Raw genomic sequence first — 20,301 nt, 5'->3', positions numbered from 1 at the left:
AAATCCTTAAATAGAACAATTGAATATTTTGAGATACGCCGAATACATGCATACATATATGATGGTAATAATTATAAAATAATATTTATAGTTATTAATGAACAAGTGACCATTTATAAATAGAATAATATTTTATAAATAGTGGTATAATATCTTAATTTTTATTCCATATTTATTTATCAAACCGTTAAAAAAAAATTTTTAAAAAAAGTGGGGGAAACCAAAAAAAAAAAAAAAATTAAAAAAAGCAAAAAAGGAAATTAGACCAATTTATAATTGATGAACCAAATGAAGTTTTATTTTAATTGTTTTCTTCTTTTTGGAGTTTACTTAAAAGCTTATTAATTTGATTTGACATTATAGGTTGACCTTTTTTAGTTTTCTTTAAAATTACAGCAAATTTCTCTTTTTTCTTTTGTTGGATATGTTTTTTAGTTTGCTCTTTTTTTTCCTCTATTTGTTTAAACATTTCCTCCCTTTCTTTTTTCTCTTTTAAGTATTGCTGTTTAGCTAATTGAAATTGTTTTTGAACTGAAAAATTAGTTTCTCTCTCGTCCATTGCCTCTTCTCCATCTTTTTTATTTTCGTTTTTATTATCAATATTTTTATCGTTTTTATTATTACTATTATTATTATTATTATTTTTATTATTTTCTTTTTTATTATTTATTTTATTTGAATATTCATTTTCATTTTCATTATCATTATCGTTAGTATCTTGATCATAATCATCACCCTTTTTATTTTTTTTATTTTCTCTAATTGATTTTCTGCTAAGTTCTGAATATTTTTTATTATCACCTGTAGCAAACTTTATTAATTTGTTAGTAAATATATATATATATATATGTATGTTGTGTAGTATTATTATAAACCAATGTTTCGGATGATTGGTATTTATTAGTTAGTTATTATTTTTAAAATATTTACCCTTGATAATGGATCATTATTTTGATATTGACTATAAATATCTGCTACTGCTTTATTATCATCTCTATTTATTTGTTTAGATCTTTCATATTTTGATTTAAACTCTTTTTCTTTTTTATGTAATTCAATTTCTAAAAAAATAAAAATATCATTATTAATATTTTATAATTTGATATGTATTTTTAGTTAATCCGATTATTTTGCTATTATTATTGTTATTGTTATTATTATTATTATTTATTTTTATTTAAATTAATTTATTACTTTTTTTTGAAACATAGACTTTATTTCTATCAGCAAATCTACCAATTGATAATCTATCTCTATCTTCACTTTGGTTTTGTCCGATTCTAGCTCTTTGAGCAAAAATTTTCTTTTTATCTTTATTACTCATATTATACGACGGTTTATATACAATTTTGATTTTAAATTAAAAATAAAAAATAAAAATAAAAAAACGAAAAAAAAAAATTTTGAAAAAAAAAAAAATAAAAAAAAAAAAATAAAAAAATAATAATAATAATTAAATAATCATAATTATCTTTTTATTTATTTTATATTAAGGAAAAAGTAACTAATATTATCAATAAAATAAATGTTATAATTAAAAAAAAAAAAAAAATTAAATATAAATATAAATAAAATAAATAAAAAATATTAACTTAGTATTTAAAAAATTATAATTATAAAAAAATCATTGTGTTTTTTTTTTTTTTTTGTTTGGTTTGGAAAATTAAAAAGATTTCTTTTATTTGTTTTAAAATAATCAGAATGATGTTATATAGCCGTTTTGTTTTTTTTTGTTCACAAACAAAACAAAAAAAAAAAAAAAAAGGAAAAGAAAAAAGAAATTTGAATTGTGTGTGTGAATCTCCAATGAGAAATTTATTACCAATTTTTTTTAAGACGACAAAATTCAATGGAAAAAGTAAAGTGGAAAAAAAAATAAAAAAATAAAAAAAAATAAAAAAAAATAAAAATAGATATTTAAAAGCAAGCTTGAGAATTTGGAAAATTGGCAAAGCCACAAAAAATGATGGAGTTTGAGAAGGAAAACGGATTGGAAATTTATATTTTGTTTTTTTTAATTTTATTTTTATTTAATTTTTTTTTAAAAAAAAAGATTTTTTAAATTCCCCTAAAAAAAAAAAATATAAATAATTCTATAATTTTATTTTTTCATCATTCATTTTATTTTATCTTCAAATTCATATATATATACAACAAGATGAGAATTATCTTAGCCTTAGTTTTCTGTTTCTTAATCGTCAACTGTATTTCAGCTGCTCGTGTTTTCTCACAAAAACAATACCAAACTGCTTTCCAAAACTGGATGGTTAAACACCAAAAATCATACACCAATGACGAATTCGGTTCAAGATACACTATTTTCCAAGATAACATGGATTTCGTCACCAAATGGAATCAAAAAGGTTCAGACACCATCCTCGGTTTAAATTCTATGGCCGATTTAACTAACCAAGAATACCAAAGAATCTATCTTGGTACCAAAACCACTGTTAAAAAACCAAATCTTATTATTGGTGTTACCGATGTTTCAAAAGCCCCAGCTTCAGTCGATTGGAGAGCCAACGGTGCCGTTACTGCTGTTAAAAATCAAGGTCAATGTGGTGGTTGTTATTCATTCTCTACTACTGGTTCAGTTGAAGGTATTCACGAAATTACTTCTAAACAATTAGTTTCCTTATCAGAACAACAAATTTTAGATTGTTCAGGTTCAGAAGGTAACAATGGTTGTGATGGTGGTTTAATGACCAACTCATTCGAATACATCATTGCTGTTGGTGGTCTCGATACCGAAGCTTCATACCCATACGAAGGTGTTGTTGGTAAATGTAAATTCAACAAAGCAAATATCGGTGCTACCATCACTGGTTACAAAAACGTTAAATCAGGTAGTGAATCAGATCTCCAAACTGCCGTTGCTGCTCAACCAGTTTCAGTTGCTATCGATGCTTCACAAAACTCCTTCCAATTATACTCATCAGGTGTTTACTATGAACCAGCTTGTTCATCAACTCAATTAGATCACGGTGTCTTAGCTGTTGGTTATGGTTCACAATCAGGTCAAGACTACTGGATCGTTAAAAACTCATGGGGTGCTGATTGGGGTGAAAAAGGTTTCATTTTAATGGCCAGAAACAAACATAACAACTGTGGTATTGCTACCATGGCCAGTTACCCAACCGCCTAAGTAAATTAAATATATATATTAAAAAATTAATAAACTAAATAAAATTTTGTACAATAAACCTAAAAATATCTTTTTTTTTTATTTTTTTATTTTTTTTATTCTTAATTAAAAATTCCCTCAAAATATTTATAATAGCTATAAATTGTTCAAAAATTAATCTTACTAAATCCAAATCTTGATTTTACTTATTGTAAATTAATTAATTTTTTTTATTTTTTTTTTTATTTTATTTTTTTTTTGTTTTCGACTCACCAAAAGACACTCAAAATTTTTTATTATGTTGTTTCTCAAGATTTCATAATAATTATAAGATTTCATAATAATTATTAAAAAAAAAAAAGAAAAAAAAAAAAAAGTATTTCCACATTTTACAATAATCATCAAAATTAAAATTTTATTTTAATTTTTATTTGTAAAATGAAAATAACTATTTTACAAATTTTATTTCCCACCTTTAAAAAAAAAAAAAGTTTTTGTAAAAATATATTTTTTTTTTTAAAGTAAGTTAATTCAAAGCATTTTCCAAAAATTGTTTGAAAATTAAAAATACTTTTCGTTGGTATTAAAAAACAATTTTATATATAAAAAAAATCAAAACAAAAATTATTATGATTGGATATTTTTTTACAATTGAAATGTTTGGATTGATGAGGAAAATTATTTTTCAAAAAAAAAAATTCAAAAGAAATTTTCAAAACAAGATGATGTAACAAATAGTTAGTAAAAAAATAAGTTAAAAAATAATTTTATAAAGAAATTTATTTTCATTTTAGCAAAAAGTTAAAATAAAAAAAATATAAATTCAACCAATAATTTTTTATTTTTTTCATTTTACATATTTTTCATTATTTATATAAATATTATTTATATTTTTTATTTATCCGATTTAACTATATTTTTAATTTTTTAAAAACAAAAAAAATTCAAAATGAGATTAGTTTTAGCTTTAATTTTCTGTTTCTTAATCATCAACTGTTGTTCAGCAGCTCGTATTTTTTCACAAAAACAATACCAAACTGCTTTCCAAAACTGGATGGTTAAACACCAAAAATCATACACTAATGACGAATTTGGTTCAAGATATAGTGTATTCCAAGATAACATGGATATTGTTGCTAAATGGAATCAAAAGGGTTCAAACACTATCCTTGGTTTAAATGTTATGGCCGATTTAACTAATGAAGAATTCAAAAAACTTTACCTTGGTACCAAAGCCAACGTTACTTACAAAAAGAAAACTTTAGTTGGAGTTTCCGGTCTCCCAGCTTCAGTCGATTGGAGAGCCAACGGTGCCGTCACTGCTGTTAAAAATCAAGGTCAATGTGGTGGTTGCTATGCTTTCTCTACTACTGGTTCAGTTGAAGGTATTCACGAAATTACCTCTCAACAATTAGTTCCATTATCAGAACAACAAATCTTAGATTGTTCAGGTTCAGAAGGTAACAATGGTTGTGATGGTGGTTTAATGACCAACTCATTCGAATACATCATTGCTGTTGGTGGTCTCGATACCGAAGCTTCATACCCATACACTGGTGAAGTTGGTAAATGTAAATTCAACAAGAAAAATATCGGTGCTACCATCACTGGTTACAAAAATGTCGAATCAGGTAGTGAATCAGATCTCCAAACTGCCGTTGCTGCTCAACCAGTTTCAGTTGCCATTGATGCCTCACAAAGCTCCTTCCAATTATATGCATCAGGTGTTTACTATGAACCAGAATGTTCATCAACTCAATTAGATCACGGTGTCTTAGCTGTTGGTTATGGTTCACAATCAGGTCAAGACTACTGGATCGTTAAAAACTCATGGGGTGCTGATTGGGGTGAAAATGGTTTCATTTTAATGGCCAGAAACAAAGATAACAACTGTGGTATTGCTACCATGGCCAGTTTCCCAACCGCCTAAGTAAATTATTTTTTAAAAAATAATAAAATATATGATTAAATTTAGTCATCAATTTTTTTAAAAACAAACTGTATAAATAAATATCGTTTAAGAAATTTTTTTTTTTTTTTTCAATTTTTAATTATAAAATAATATCTTATAAAGAATTCTTTTATTTGGAGTTTCTTTTATTATTTTATTTAATCTTTAAGTAAAATGGACGAAAATTGTGATGGCAGCTTTGATTTGTTTAATTTATAGTATTTAAGATAGTACTATCTTAAATATCACTATTATAATTATTATTTTTATTATAACTATTTATATTTGTTATTGTTATTGTTGTGTTTTTTTTTTTATATTTTTTTTATTTTTGTTGATGAGGTTGCTAATAGAGCAAACCATATTAGTAAAGATAAAAACAAAAGAGTAATAAAGTTTTTTAATAAATTATTTATTTTTATATTAAAGTTTTATTTTATTATGGTGATATGGTTGTTAATTATTAATTATTTAATATTTAATATTATGATTTCTATCAGTTTTTATTAACTCTAATTTCACGGATACTATTATTACTAATAATTTATTTTTTTATATCAAAACAAGAATTATTATTATTATTGCCATTATTATTATTTAAATTAAAAGATGAGTGTTTTTAATGGTTGTTCTGATGATTCTAATTGATCTTTAGTTTTCTTAGTTTTGTTATTAAAATATTTTTTTTTTTATAGTTTTATTATCCATTTTCCTTTTATATCCCTTTTAATATTTATTTAATACTCTAAAAAAAAATTTTAATTTTTTTTAATTTTTTTTTTTTTAATTATTTTTTTTTATTTTTTCTGAATATTTTTTTATTTTTTTTATTTTTGTAATTATACTAATACTTTATATCTAATACTTCAATAAACAAATGAATAAAAACCAAGAGATTATAGCATTAGATGATGATGACGATGACGACTACACAAGTATAAACAACCTTCAGGATTGCGATATTTTTAATGATTCAGAGCTTTATAAGGTATATGAAGATTCACCACAATCGCACTCTAAAACAACAAAAAAAGAAAAACTAGGTTTTAATGATAGTGATATTATGACACCAGAAAGATTACCAAAAAGACAAATAAAACCAGTCATTACAACCACCTCAATAACAACTAGAAAAAGACAACAACAACAACCACAACAACAACAACCACCACAGCAAATTACATTAGATGATTCTGATGATGAACCAATAGATAAAAATAAAAATAATAATAATAATAGCTATAATAAAAATAACAATAATAATATTTCAATTGATAGCTCACCGATCAAAAACAATTTTACTAAAAGAAAGAATGAAGAAATAGAATGTATAAACAATGATGAAGATAAAAAGAAGATTAAGAAAAAGAAAAAAAATAAAAATGATACAAGCGGCCACAAACCAATCACTGAATTTTTCGACAATAGTAGCATAGATATTAGTCATCAAGATCTAAAGAGCTATACAGATGATTCTTTTATAGATTCAGAGGATGAAAAAGATTTTGCTACAGAATTTACACTTAACAATACCACATCGAAAGATAAGCCCAAAAAGCCATCAAACCAAACAAAGAAACCATCCAATAGATCCAAAATAAATACACAAAAGAAAACTTCATCAGACTCTGAATCAGGCTCAGATTTAAACTCAGACTCAGATTATAAACCATCAGATGAATCGGAATCCGGCTCTACCTCAAATTCATCATCCTCATCATCTTCATCATCCTCATCATCATCCTCATCATCATCATCATCGAAAATATTAAGAAATATAAATAGAAAAAAAAATAAAAAGATATCCAAGGAATCCTTAAAAAGAGACACGTATATGTCATTTGATATCAGCTTCGAAAAAGAACCAAATCACAATGAAATGCGCGAACTACTACAAGGTCAGGAAGTTCATAATATGGAGTACAGAAGAAATGGCATAGACTATTCAATTAGATTCGTTAGAAAAGATGGTTGCATGGAAGAGTTTATTGAAAAGTTTATAATAATATTATTACCAGTTGAAAAATTTGTGGATTTAATAAGAGATGGCAAAACTATAGATTATATCAGAGTAATCAAAGAGAAGCATCCAAATTGTAAATTCACTTTAGTTATTGAAAGATTAGAGTACCATCTAAAATCAAGAGCGAAAGATGCCAAAGAAAGAGTTCAAAAGAGTTTATTAGAAAAGTCCAAAACTATAGATACAAGAGTTGTGCCCGATAAAAGCACAGTTAATAAAGTCTTTATTGATATCCAATTGGCCTTTGGATTCACAATTAAAGCAATCGAAGAAAAAACTGATGTTATCAACTACATATCAAAGTTTTATCATATGATCATGTATAAACCACTAAAATCAGAAAGTAAATTGTTTAGTGGTTTTTGCGCTGAATCCATTAAAAAGAAAACAAAAGATATGTCATTAACTGAAATTTGGACCAACCAACTTTGTCAAGTTACAGGTATCTCAAGCAATATTGCAAGGTGTATAGTTGGTGAATATCCAACAATTAGTGCGCTCTATTCAAAATACAGTAGCTTTTCATCAGAAAAAGAAAAAGAAATGGCATTAAAAGATTTAAAATATGATATTTCGGGTGGCAGAAGAAGACTGGGTAAAGTTTTATCAACAAGAATTTATAAAATATTTTATACAAACGATCCAAAAAAAATTATTAATGTTTAATAAAACTCAAATATAAAAGTAAAGGTTCAATCATTTTACTTTTTCAATTAAAATTAAATAAAATGTATAATATATACAATTATTTTTAAAGTGTATAAAAAAAAAAAAAAATTTAATTGCAGATTTAGATAGATGGAAATTAAAAAAAAAAAAAAATAAGAGTAATTTTTATAAAACTAAATGAAAAGAAAGAAATAAAAAGGTTTTTTACAATAAAAGAAATGTGTTTATTTTTTTGTTGATTTTTTAATACCGCCTCCAGTTAATGGACCACCTGATTTGGCTTTGGCTTGCATTTCTTTTAAGGCTTTTTGTTCTTCTTTTTGTCTATTTTGGAAAGCAACATCATCCTGGTAATAAGAAAAAGATAATTTATATTAGATTAGGTTTTATTTTTTTTTAAAAAAAACCATTAAAATAAATCGTAATAATACTTACATCGTCATATTCTTTGGCATCTTTCTTTGGAGCCTTTAAAGGTTTCTTTTTACCACCTTTTAATGGTTGAGAGGTTGGTAAAGAAATTAATAAGTATGGTAAAACATCCCACATTTTGGTTCGATAAAGTGTGATTATGTATTAAATATATAAAAAGCGTAAAATATTAAAATTTATATTATTAATTTAATAATACAAAATTTTAAAAGTTATTATTATTTTGATTAATATAAAGGTATAAATAAAATTTTTTAAAATGATATAATTTTATTTATCATCAAAAAAAAAAAAGAATTAAATTGAAAATTTTATTAATAAATTATTTTTAAATTTGATGTTGATGATATTTTCTTGTTTAAAATAATGATTAAAAACAAGAAGAGAGCGAGCGCCGTTTAAATTTTAATTATATTTAAAAAATATAGTAAAATAGAATTTAAAAATTGATTTAAAAATGAACAAATTTTTTATTATAATAAAAAATATTATTATTTTGGAGAAAAAAAATTTTAAATAAATAAATAAAATTAAATAAATAAATAAATAATAATAAATAATAATAAATAATAAATAATAAATAAATAAACAATAAATAAATAAATAAATAAATAATAATACAAAAATAGTATAAATTTGAAAATATAAAATATATAATTGGTATAAGGTGCGCAAAGTGTTTGATTTTTATATATAAAATGTGAACGTGTTAATGTGTGTTATTTTTATATTATCTGATAAAAAATTATATGATATATAAATTTTATGTATATCTATGTTTAGTTATTAATAATATGATTATAATTGTTATTGATACAATAAATAAAAAATAAATAAATAAATTTGATTTGTTTTATTAATTATTAAATTAATTGAAATGATACAAATAAAACAAAAAAAAAAAAATGTTACAATGGTTTAAATAGAAAAAAAAAAAATTTTAAAATTTAAAACCAAGACAAAATTAAATTAAAATAATAATCATATTGTTATTTTTTACTGTTATTGATAGTTGTGGTTAATTGGTGTTTTAAAAAAACCATGTGAAGGTTAGTTTAAAAATAGTTTATTAAAGAAAAGAGACAGAAAACTGGTGAAAACTATGTAGATTGGTGAACAAAATGATTAAAAATCATGGAGTGTAATAATTATTGTGTTTGGGGTGAATTGTGTGAATGTACACACTAGTGTGTTGTATGTGGTTATTTTAAAATAATAATAAATTTAAAAAACAAAAACAAAATAAATCAAAATAATATACTCGCTCTATTATTAGGTGTTTATGAGATTTTATTGTGATACATACCATCTTTTCCGGTCATTTTGTTATGTCTAATTTTAAATTAATAAAAAAATTTTATGTTAGTAATAATTTAAATAATGATATTAATAGTTTGATGGGTGTGGTGTGTGGTGGTTTTTTTTTTTGTTTTATTTATTTTTGAGGTTAAATGATTTATATGGAGTAATTATTTGTGGTGTGTTAATATAATACTAAAACTATTTCTGTATTATCTTAATTTTAGAGTACAATGTGGTTATAAATGCAACAAAAATAATTAATTACCTATGTGTATGTAACACACCCTATAACTTCCTCATTAGAATAAGTTATAAACCTTTTTTATAAAAAGTATAATACAATAACTTGTGTGTAATTACACAAACATATTAAATTAATATATTTGCATATATATAACTTTTTAAATGTGCCACACAATAGGTAGATTAAATGAAGTTTTTGAAATCAATCTTGATAAAAAAAACAATAATGTATAGACCTTTTAACTTTTAATAGTTAATGAATTATTATTATTATTATTATTATTATTATTTTATGTTGGTAGAAAAGGTACTAAATTATTGATCCAATATAAGTTTTTTTTAAAAAATAAAAAATAAAGTGTCTGATAATATAATTAGGGGTCAAAGATAAAATCACACAAAAAAAAAAAAGCTAAAAAATAAAGTTTTTTGGATGTGTCTAAAACTTCACATAAATATCATAATCTTTATTTCTATTTTCTTTCTCCTTCTATTTTTTTTTACTTTATATAATAAAAAAAACAAAAATGGGTGTAACAATTATATGTGAATAGGTTATTTGTTTAAAAAAAGTTTTGTGGATTTAAAATAAATTTAAGATTCGTTTTATTTGTTTTAAAGTGTTATTTTTAGTGTTTTTTTTTATGATATTATGATAAATTTTGAAAATATAAAGTCATGAAATAAAATGTTATGAACAAAAGTTTTAAAGTTGTTTGAAGGTTTTTTGATTTGTCATACGATATGAGTTATTTTTGGTAGTTGATATTAGCAAGTAAGTGAGCAAAAAACGTTATTTATTTTTTATTTATTTTTTTCTAAATAATGGTGATAATAGAAGTTATAGTAATGTTATAATGTAAATAATTATTAATGTGATGATGTATTTAATTGTATATTTATCTGTATTTTATGGTGTTTTTTCTATAGCAAATTTTGTGTATTATTTTCTTTTATACAATTTACTATTTTTTTTATTGTGATTCTTTGGATAAATATTACAAAAGTTTAAACTTTTAACATTTATTGTATAATTATATGTTGTAATTTAATTGACATATAATATGTATAAAACCCATAAATGTTTTAAATAAAGATTCTATAAAAAATGGTAAAAAAAAAAAAAAGAAATTTTCAAAAAAAAAAAAACAAAAAACAAAAAACAAAACAAAGAATTAAATAAAATTTTATTTGAATTGACAAATAGTAATGAAGTTAAATTTATTTATTTATTATTTATTTGTTTTTTTTATATTTTAAATATTTATTATATTATTATTAAATATATTTTTTTTTAAAATATTTTCTATAAAACAATAGAAGGTAAAGTTATATATAATCCTCTTTATATTTTACAATGATAACAATAAAAATTCTTTTTTTTGTGAAAATAAATTTGTTTTGTGTTAACTTACATATATAAAGTTTAATTTGAATAATGTTAAAAAATCGAAAAAAAAAAAAATTAAAAAATTTTTAAAAAAAAAAAAAAATTTTAAAAAAAAAATAAAAATAAAAAAAAATAAATATTTATTTTTATATATTTATTATTATTTATATAACACACTTTATTTTTTGTTTATAAAAAGCCTATTTTGTATAAATAATTATTTGTTTTTTTTTATATTTTGAAAAAAAAAAAAAAAAAATTTTATTGATCAAATTGTTTTGATTAATTAAAAAAAATAATTAAATAAATATTTATATTAGTGAATTCATTAAAGTACAATGGTGGCATTGTTATAACTATTTAAATGAATGGAATTCAACACAATCATTATGTATTTAAAAACGATTCTTTTTTTTTTTTTTAAATCTAAAAAAAACTTAATTAAAAATTTTTATTTTTTTTTATTTTTTTTTTTTTATTTTTTATTTTTAGTTTTTTAAATATTTATTTTTTAATTTTTTAATTTTTTTTTTAATTTTTTTTGGTGATTGATTATAACCTTTTTTTTTTTTTATTTTTTTTATTTTAAAATTCTCATCTTTTGTTATATATATATATATATATAATAATCAATAATAAACTAGTTTTAATTGTATTACTTAATACAAATAATTATTTTATTTCGGTGGGATCTCTAATACATTTTTTTCTTATAAAGAAAGTAATGATATTGAGAATATAGACTTATTTTACCTTTTTTTATTTTTTTTTCAGGGGAAAAAAAAAATCGATGATCAAAAACAACAACAATAAATAATAATAAACAAATCAATTTAAACAATAAGCAATTTTCTTTATTAAATAATTTTTCAATTTTTAATAAGCAATTTTTTCATACCATTTTATCTTAAATAACAATAATAATAATTTAATTAATTTATAATAAAAATTCAATAGACCAATTATTTTCTTTTAAAATAAACAACAACAATAAACAATTCTGTAATCAATAATATTTTTATTGATATTTATACCTCCTCATAATTTTTTTTTTTTCAAAATACACCCAAATTCACACACATAAACACCAAAATTTTTTTTTATTATTTAATTTTTTTTTTTTTTATTTTTTTCTTTTTTTTTTTTATTATATCACCCCACTTTATTTTTTTTTTCTCTACTACATTATTTAATTATCAAAAAAACAGCACACAAAACCAAGCAATAAATAGTAAAAAATAATAATGAATAATAGTCAAAATAAATATAAATATTCAATTGATAGTTGGAAAACTTTAAATGATTTTAAACTATTAAAATTAAATGAAGATCCAATCTTCAATCATTTAATGCAGTCACTATATTCAATCCAACAATTTAATAAAGATATTATAAATAATCAAAATATATTAGAGCAACAACCACAGCAGCCCAATCAATCAATACAACAACAACAGCAACAACAACAACAACAAAATGATATATCAATTTATTTACCAAAAAATTCCGAGGAATTATTACTAAACGATAAAATAAATAGCTACATTGAAGAAGTAATGAAAAGATTTATCAATAGTGGTGTAAAAAAGAATTCCTCATCCTCTTCAAAGCATACAAATAAAGTTTTTATTGATAGCAGTGACGAAAGTAGTGACGATAATTCTTCATCCAACACAAATAATCAAATTAATGACATTGAAAAAATTAAAGAGTCATTTTTAATATTAGTAGACCCACTAAAAAGAAATTATTATTGGATAAATGGTATTCATTTTGACAATAATAATAATAACAATAACAATAGTACTTCTCCTTTATCCTCTCCATCAAAATTAACAAATAGTTTGCAAGAAAATGAACAGAGTTCAGGAAATTTAAATGAAGCCAACAACATAGTGAGCATTATTGTTAGTAACCAAGATATTCAATCAATTAAATATATTGCTAATCAAACAGAGACAAATCCTTTAACATTTTATTCACTATTAAGTAGTAGCTACAACTCAAAGTCTATTGTTATCCCATATTTAAATAATTCTGGTAAGATTTCCATATTATATACCAATTTTTGTTTTATTTTAAAAATTTCTAAAATTTTTAATTTTTAATTTTTTTTTAGGCAACGTACCAAATAAATGTTCGTTACCAAATGTCGAGCAAGTTTTTAGAAATGATGAAAATCAAACAGTTAAGTTCTTATTGAATTGGGAATGTGATTCAGTGGTTAGGGAATACAGTTTGATGATGAAAAGAATTAAATTATCCAATGATGATCAAGATAAAGAAAATTTAAGTACAAATAATATTGATAATGGTAGTGGTTTTGAAGTTCTCTACCGAGGTCATAATAATTTCTATACAACCCCACCACTTCAATCTGGTGTATATTCTTTCAAAGTCAAAGCCGTAAATAGATTTGGTGCTGGTGAACCAAGTGAAGAGTTTATTATAAATGAAACCTATTTTCAAAAAACAACCTCAATTATTTCGTCATCATCCGAACTTTCAATAGAAGACTTTAACCCAACAGAAAGTATCAGCAATAATTCCGAAATTAAATTAGATAATAATGATGGCAATAATAATAATGACAGTAATAATGATAATAACGATCATAATAATGATAATAATAACGATCATAATAGTGATAATAATAACGATAACGACAGTAATAATGATAACAATAATTATGAAAATGATAAAATTAATATTGGTACTGATAATGACAGTAATGATGATAATAGCATAAACATTACTAATAATATTAATAATAAAACAAACTCAAAAGATAAGAAACGTAAAAAGACTCAAGCTATTAAATTCAAGAAATTAATTAGTGAAATTGATAACTATATCACACAGAATGGCAGAATATCAACTAGACTTTCTATTATCCAATGTGAAGAGATTATAAATAAATTGTCTACATTCAAAGAGAAATATACTACAAGTTGTAATAATTTTTCCGAAGAAGAGCAAACATTATTTTTATCATCAGTTATCCCATCAAACCCAATTCCCCTTTTAGAGAGATTAGAAACGATCATTGAAAGCGCAAACCAATTACTTCTATCCTACAAGATGACTAAAGAATGGAGAGAGATCTTAAAGAATGAAATTGCCGAATATTTAGCCTCACCGCCAATGGATCCCGATGCAAAATTGAAGATTAATAAATTTGTAGACTCATTATCTGATCAGCTCCCAGAAACAGTAAAAAACATGATCTATCAAATCGTAACTCAAACTGCAAAGAAGAAACTAAATGATACTAGTACTTGTGCTACCCAAAGTATTGTTAGATCAAAGGCCTCCTATTTATTAACTATTTTTTCAAATCGAAAGGATCTTTTTAATACAACCTGGTGTTCTGAAATGGAGGTTATCTCAAAGCAATTATTAGAGAATTCTATGAAAAAGAAGAAATCAAACTCCCCACAATCACCCCAACAACCCAGCACTATTTTATTACCACAAACGACTCAGCCATCCTCACCAAGAAAATCAAAACAACTTACAAAAAACACTATTGCAATACCACAATCACCACAAACAACAAAATTACAAATTAATACTACTCCAACAAAATCATTCGAAAATAATGAGCAACCATTACAAGAAAATTACAACCAAGGTGCATCAAATGAAAATATGAATATTAACTTTAATAATATTAGTATTAATAATATAAATAATATGGCTAATTATAATATAAAAAATAACTGTAATGATAATTATAATAGTAATCATAGTAAAAATGATAACAATAATAATAATAACAATAACTATTATAATAACAACAGTTTTTATACAAACAATATTTTCATTAATAATAATAATAATAATAATAATAATAGTAATAATAATAATAATAATAATAATTATAATAATAATAATAATAATAATAATAATAATAATTTAATTAATTCTCAATTACAACCAAACCAAATGCAACCACAACACCAATTTTATCAAGAATCAGTTTTTAAACAACAAATGGATTTATTATCACTCAAGCATCAAAATTTTGTAAATTCATCGCACTATTGCTCATCATTTACCTCTTTTACCCCATCACCAAGCAACTCGATCCCAATACCACCAACACCCAGTAATCCATTGTTTTATCAATCAAATCAAATGATGGTAGAGTCTGCCCCACCATCACAATCATTTTTTATCCCCCAACCTCCATCTCAAACCATGAACCAATTCTCACCCTCATCATGGTCATCAAACTCCACAACCTCATCACCATCTAACTCCCCATCTATAATGTTAAATAGTTTATCCGATCAAATTTACACCGATTTTAGTAGAGTAGTTGGATCACAAGGTTCATTTGATAGTAATAATTTTATTGTTTCTCCTCCCTCACCAAAGAATCATAATAGCATTAATATTAACGATAATAGTAATGAAATTTATAAAAATTTAAACTCTGATAATCATTTTGGTGACCCAAATAATCAATTTCAATGGCTTACTCCAGTTTTATCAAATTTAGAAACTAAATTCAGGAATAATACTAACAGTAATAATAGTAATCACTCATCTTTATTTTTTGGTACCAAGTTTTAAATCTATATCTCTTGTAAATTAAAAATAAAATATATAAATAAAAAAAAATATTAAAAAAAAAAAAAAACTATTTGTTTAAAAAGTATTTTATATTTTATAGTTAAAAGGAATCGTAATTTTTTGGTTTCTTTTATTTAACAAAAAATTTGAATTTTTTTAAGTTTTTTGTTTTTTTTTTTTATATATATAATATTAAAAAAATATTCTAATTAAATAATTAAAATTTTATAATTTTGATGAAACTGGAATAGTTTCGCCTGCGACTGGGGATTCTGTGACCAAGATTGGTTTTGGAAGGAATGTTTTGAAAATTGATGAGTTGTGTGGGAAGTGGAGGGTGCTTAAAAATATTGATTTAATGGTGGATGAAACAATTGAGGCAGATTGAGAGGCGTCAATAGTTGAAAGAATGCCTTTATTATGATAATAACCAAGAACTGGTTTAGTATTTTTGTGGAATGATTCTAATCTCTTCTTTAAAACCTCTGCGTTGTCGTCTGATCTTTGAATTAATGGCTCGCCAGTTACATCATCAACCATTTCGGTTTTTGGTGGGAAAAATTCTCTGTGATATGATCTACCACTTGGGAGATGAACAAGTCTACCTGTGATACGTCTTACTAATAATGAATCGTCAATTGAAAAATCTAAAACATGATCAATTTTTTTATTATCTTCTGATAACATTTTATCGAGCTGTGATTAAATAAAATAAATATTAATAAATTAATAAATATATTTTAATTTATGCATATATTATACAATCTAAACATTACTTTTTCGGCTTGTGGAACTATAGTATATAATAATAATAATAATAATTAATTTATAATTTATAATTTATAATTTAATTAATTAATGAAAAAAAAAAAAAAAAAAACCGATTAATAAATTTGATCAAAAAAAAAACGATAATTAAATTAAAATTAAATATGATAATTACCAGTTCTTGGGAAACCATCGAGAATGAAACCTTTTTTACATTCTGGATTTTGAATATTTTCTTTAATCATATTAACCATAACTTCATCTGGAACAAGACCACCTTGATCCATAATAGTTTTAGCTTGTTTACCAGTTTCAGTACCTTGTTCGATTGCGGCTCTTAACATATCACCAGTGGCAAGATGACATAAACAGTAATCTTCTTTAATAATTGGAGCTTGAGTTCCTTTGCCTGAGCCTGGTGGTCCAATGAGAACAACACGAAGACCTTCATCTTTCTTCTTTTCTGCTAAAGATTTTAAGATCTTTAAAGATTTTAAATCGACAAGCTCCTATTTAGCCCTCGTTTTTTGTATATCGATATACTTCTATTTATATAAATATGATAAATTTTATTATTTTATTATTTAAATAAATGATCGAACTTGATACTCTTAACTTTCACAATGGGAATGAAAATTTTTATTTGTTGAATTTTTTTTTTTTTTTTAAAAAAATTTAAAAAAAATTTAAAAAAATTTAAAAAAATTTTAAAAAAAAAAAAAAAAAAAAAAAAAAATGAATAAAAAAAATATATTTATACATACATATTTACCTTTTTTAAAAATAGAATTGAAAAAAAAAAAAAAAAAAAAAAGAAATAGTTGATTTGATTATATTATATACAAAAAATAAAAAAAATAAAAAGTTTATTTTTATTTTTTTTTATTTTTATTTTTTTTATTTATTTTATTGATAAATATTGGTGATGATCAATTAATGATCTATTGATTGATTTCCAAAATCATCAAAAGATTGTGTTAAAAATGAATCATCAGTATAAAGTTCAGATATACCTTCAGACTCTATCATGCTGTCAAAATAATTAAATTCGGATGATTGGTCAACATACAACATATTTGGATTACGATTATCATTGTGCTGATTATTGTTATTATTGTTATTACCATTTACAATTTCAAATGGCGAGTATGATGGTAATATTGAATTTGGTTCCCAATATGACGCATTTTGGGTTGATAAAAATGTACCTTGGGCTACTTGTTTATTAGGAGAAAGAATATTACTGACATTTAAATGATTTTGATCTATATTATTAAAAGTATGTTGTGTGGGTTGTTGCTGTTGTTGAATATGCTGGTTGTTTATACTAACCAAGGCATTTGATATTGCATTGGTAGCATAGCTATATTCATCCGAAAAACTTTTACTATCGCTCGAATTCAATTGATCTTGCTGTGCGGTTGTTTGTTGTAATTGTTGGAGCTGCAAATGTTGTGGGGTTGATTGCTGTGGAGGTGTATCGGATTGTACTGGTGTTTGATTTAAAAGGAAAACATCAATAGGAGTACCAGTTTCATTGTCAAGTAAAATTTGATATCTTCTTGTTCCCGGCTCCATTCCCTCGTCTGGGTCAGGAATTTGAAACCTTGTACCAGATGGTGCTCTTACGGCAATAACAGTTTCACCTTTAAACTTCTCGATTCCTCTTAAATCATCATGTGTAACAAACATATACCTATGTAAAATAAAAAAGACGTTAATATAAATGATTTTAATTATAAAAGTATTAGTAATAATAGATCATACTTTGAAGATTTTGGTTCATATAATATATTATGAATATTCTTATTTGCTTTTTTAATTAAATTATCCAAATTTGATTCTTTTTCGATTAGTCTTTTTAATTCTTTTTTATAATTATCTGTACATTTTGGATCAATGGGTTGGGTACTTGGTGTTGTATTGACATCTACTCCTTTCCACAATACTTGGTTTTTTGAACATTTTTCAATAAGCCCCACACCTTCTAAAACACATGTAACATCATATATACGTCTTTTTGAAATTTCTAATTTCTCTGATGCTACTTTAAGATCCAAAACCCCATTTGGAGATTTTTCGATGAGATCTAAAAATTTTTTGGTTAGTTGCACTAAAGAGTTATCGAACCTATTACTTGTTTTCTCCTCTGAACCTGATAGCCTTGATCTTTTTGATTTTGTAGAACCTGATGACCGAGTCGATCCCATCTCATCATCATCATCCTCTTCCTCTGTATCTTTTTTCTTATCTTTTTTACCCTTGGGTGGTCTTTTACTTGATTTACTAGATGTAGTTGATTTTGAATTGTTATCTGTATTTATAGATGATGTTGAAGCAGACCTTCTTTTTTTATTTGACGTTGATGTTGTAGTGGTAGTTGTTGTTGTTAATGGTTGGGACTGAGTTTCATATATTTCTTGTGATTGTGATTGTGATTGTGATTGTATAGGAGTTGATGATTGTGATTGTGATTGTGATTGAGACTGTGTTTGTGGTGGTGATACAGAAGATGAAGAAGATAAAAATGAATGTGAGGGTGATTCTTGTGATTTGTTATTGTTATTATTATTATTATTGTCATTATTATTTGGTTTACCTGAATTTCTTATACTTTGAAGTGAATTTTGAATTTTTTTATCGGTAGCACTTAGTGAATGTTTATTTATTATAATTGGTTGTAAAGAGGCCATCGATCCATTTTTTAATAATGGATCTACTCAACTTCTATTGTTCCGCGTACTTGTTATATCTGAACCCATTGAAAAATTTATACCATATTCATTACCATTTGTGTTCGTACTTGCAGCCTCGTCTGCTAAGGATATATTTATGTTGTTGTCATTATCCGTTGCTATCCCATTATTATTTGTATTATTCTTTTTTGTTCTCGATTTAGGAGCATTGGCTGAAGCTATCATTGTGTCAATATTTGTTGTAACATTGCCATTACGTGTTCTTGATCTAGTTGGTAATTGATTTTGCATTTCTTTTTCTGAAGACTTTCTATCAGGTGTTAATGGTTGATGATTTAAAGTTTCTTTTATTGGTGATGCTATTGTAGTGGTTTCTGAGATGTTCATATCCTTTTTTTTTTTCTTTTTTTTTTAATTGTTTTTTATCTTTTTATCTTTTTTTTTTTTTTTCATTAAATGAAAAAATTTTAAAAAAAAAAAAATTTTGAAAAAAAAAAAATGTATATATTAATTATTTGTGATTAAATTATGATAAAACATATAAATAATTGATAGTTTTGTGAAATGGAGGATTGTGTTATTAGGTGAATGAGTGTTATTAATATTTATGAAAATGTAGAGTTTTTTTGAAATAATAATAACAATACAATATAAATTATATAGTACTAGTAGTATATAATAATTAGGAAATTCTTGGTGATGTGAGTCGAAAAAAAAAAAATAAAAGCTTTTTTTACTTTTTTTTTTTAGCAAAATGTTTTTTTTATGAAAAAATATCTTGGTATATAGGGTTTTTATTATAATAAGTTTAATGTGATTTTTTGTGTATATGTTTCCTTTCTATTAATATATAAATGATGATTATTGTTATGTAATAACGCTATTATTGACAACTGTTACTACTAGTACCCTCTATTTTATGTGTTATCTAAATGAATTTATTATATCAATTGGAACGAAAAAATTAAAAAAATTTTAAAAAAAAAAAAAATTTTAAATTTAAAAAAATAATTAAATTTTTTTTTTGTAATAAATAATTTTTTGTTTTTTGTATTTAAATTAAAAAAAAAAAAAAAAAAATTAAATAAAAATAATATATATACACCATTAAAATTAAATAAA

The 20,301-nt window shown here is 23.3% G+C and overlaps 8 protein-coding genes across 8 annotated transcripts; 4 read left to right on the top strand and 4 right to left on the bottom strand.

The window, feature by feature from the left end:
- Window positions 1-301: 301 nt before the first annotated feature.
- On the bottom strand, window positions 302-1,324 carry DICPUDRAFT_36498 (uncharacterized protein; the record flags this gene model as incomplete). Its single annotated transcript, XM_003289839.1, has 3 exons — window positions 302-811; window positions 931-1,061; window positions 1,195-1,324. The coding sequence occupies 3 exons, from the start codon at window positions 1,322-1,324 to the stop codon at window positions 302-304; spliced, it is 771 nt and encodes a 256-aa protein (XP_003289887.1).
- Window positions 1,325-2,158: 834 nt separating this feature from the next.
- DICPUDRAFT_80649 (uncharacterized protein) lies at window positions 2,159-3,145 on the top strand (the record flags this gene model as incomplete). Its single annotated transcript, XM_003289852.1, has 1 exon — window positions 2,159-3,145. The coding sequence occupies one exon, from the start codon at window positions 2,159-2,161 to the stop codon at window positions 3,143-3,145; it is 987 nt and encodes a 328-aa protein (XP_003289900.1).
- Window positions 3,146-4,073: 928 nt separating this feature from the next.
- Window positions 4,074-5,054, top strand: DICPUDRAFT_154350 (uncharacterized protein; the record flags this gene model as incomplete). Its single annotated transcript, XM_003289851.1, has 1 exon — window positions 4,074-5,054. One exon carries the CDS (start codon window positions 4,074-4,076, stop codon window positions 5,052-5,054), a length of 981 nt encoding a protein of 326 aa, XP_003289899.1.
- Window positions 5,055-5,952: 898 nt separating this feature from the next.
- Window positions 5,953-7,764, top strand: DICPUDRAFT_80647 (uncharacterized protein; the record flags this gene model as incomplete). Its single annotated transcript, XM_003289850.1, has 1 exon — window positions 5,953-7,764. The coding sequence occupies one exon, from the start codon at window positions 5,953-5,955 to the stop codon at window positions 7,762-7,764; it is 1,812 nt and encodes a 603-aa protein (XP_003289898.1).
- A 227-nt stretch (window positions 7,765-7,991) lies between these two features.
- Window positions 7,992-8,316, bottom strand: DICPUDRAFT_154348 (uncharacterized protein; the record flags this gene model as incomplete). The annotated part of the gene is made up of 2 exons (XM_003289838.1): window positions 7,992-8,114; window positions 8,203-8,316. 2 exons carry the CDS (start codon window positions 8,314-8,316, stop codon window positions 7,992-7,994), a joined length of 237 nt encoding a protein of 78 aa, XP_003289886.1.
- A 4,062-nt stretch (window positions 8,317-12,378) lies between these two features.
- Window positions 12,379-15,715, top strand: DICPUDRAFT_154346 (uncharacterized protein; the record flags this gene model as incomplete). The annotated part of the gene is made up of 2 exons (XM_003289849.1): window positions 12,379-13,174; window positions 13,254-15,715. The coding sequence occupies 2 exons, from the start codon at window positions 12,379-12,381 to the stop codon at window positions 15,713-15,715; spliced, it is 3,258 nt and encodes a 1,085-aa protein (XP_003289897.1).
- A 225-nt stretch (window positions 15,716-15,940) lies between these two features.
- Window positions 15,941-16,986, bottom strand: DICPUDRAFT_36500 (adenylate kinase; the record flags this gene model as incomplete). Its single annotated transcript, XM_003289837.1, has 3 exons — window positions 15,941-16,411; window positions 16,492-16,508; window positions 16,659-16,986. Coding segments are annotated over 3 exons (816 nt in total), but the record flags the coding sequence as incomplete, so codon positions are not given.
- Window positions 16,987-17,315: 329 nt separating this feature from the next.
- DICPUDRAFT_98517 (uncharacterized protein) lies at window positions 17,316-19,566 on the bottom strand (the record flags this gene model as incomplete). Its single annotated transcript, XM_003289836.1, has 3 exons — window positions 17,316-18,179; window positions 18,251-19,082; window positions 19,227-19,566. The coding sequence occupies 3 exons, from the start codon at window positions 19,564-19,566 to the stop codon at window positions 17,417-17,419; spliced, it is 1,935 nt and encodes a 644-aa protein (XP_003289884.1). The 3' UTR covers window positions 17,316-17,416.
- Between the last annotated feature and the right edge of the window lie 735 nt (window positions 19,567-20,301).

Source organism: Dictyostelium purpureum (genome assembly GCF_000190715.1).
Source record: "Dictyostelium purpureum unplaced genomic scaffold DICPUscaffold_196, whole genome shotgun sequence".
NCBI classification, from domain to species: domain Eukaryota; phylum Evosea; class Eumycetozoa; order Dictyosteliales; family Dictyosteliaceae; genus Dictyostelium; species Dictyostelium purpureum.
This window is presented reverse-complemented; position numbering and strand designations above follow the sequence as displayed.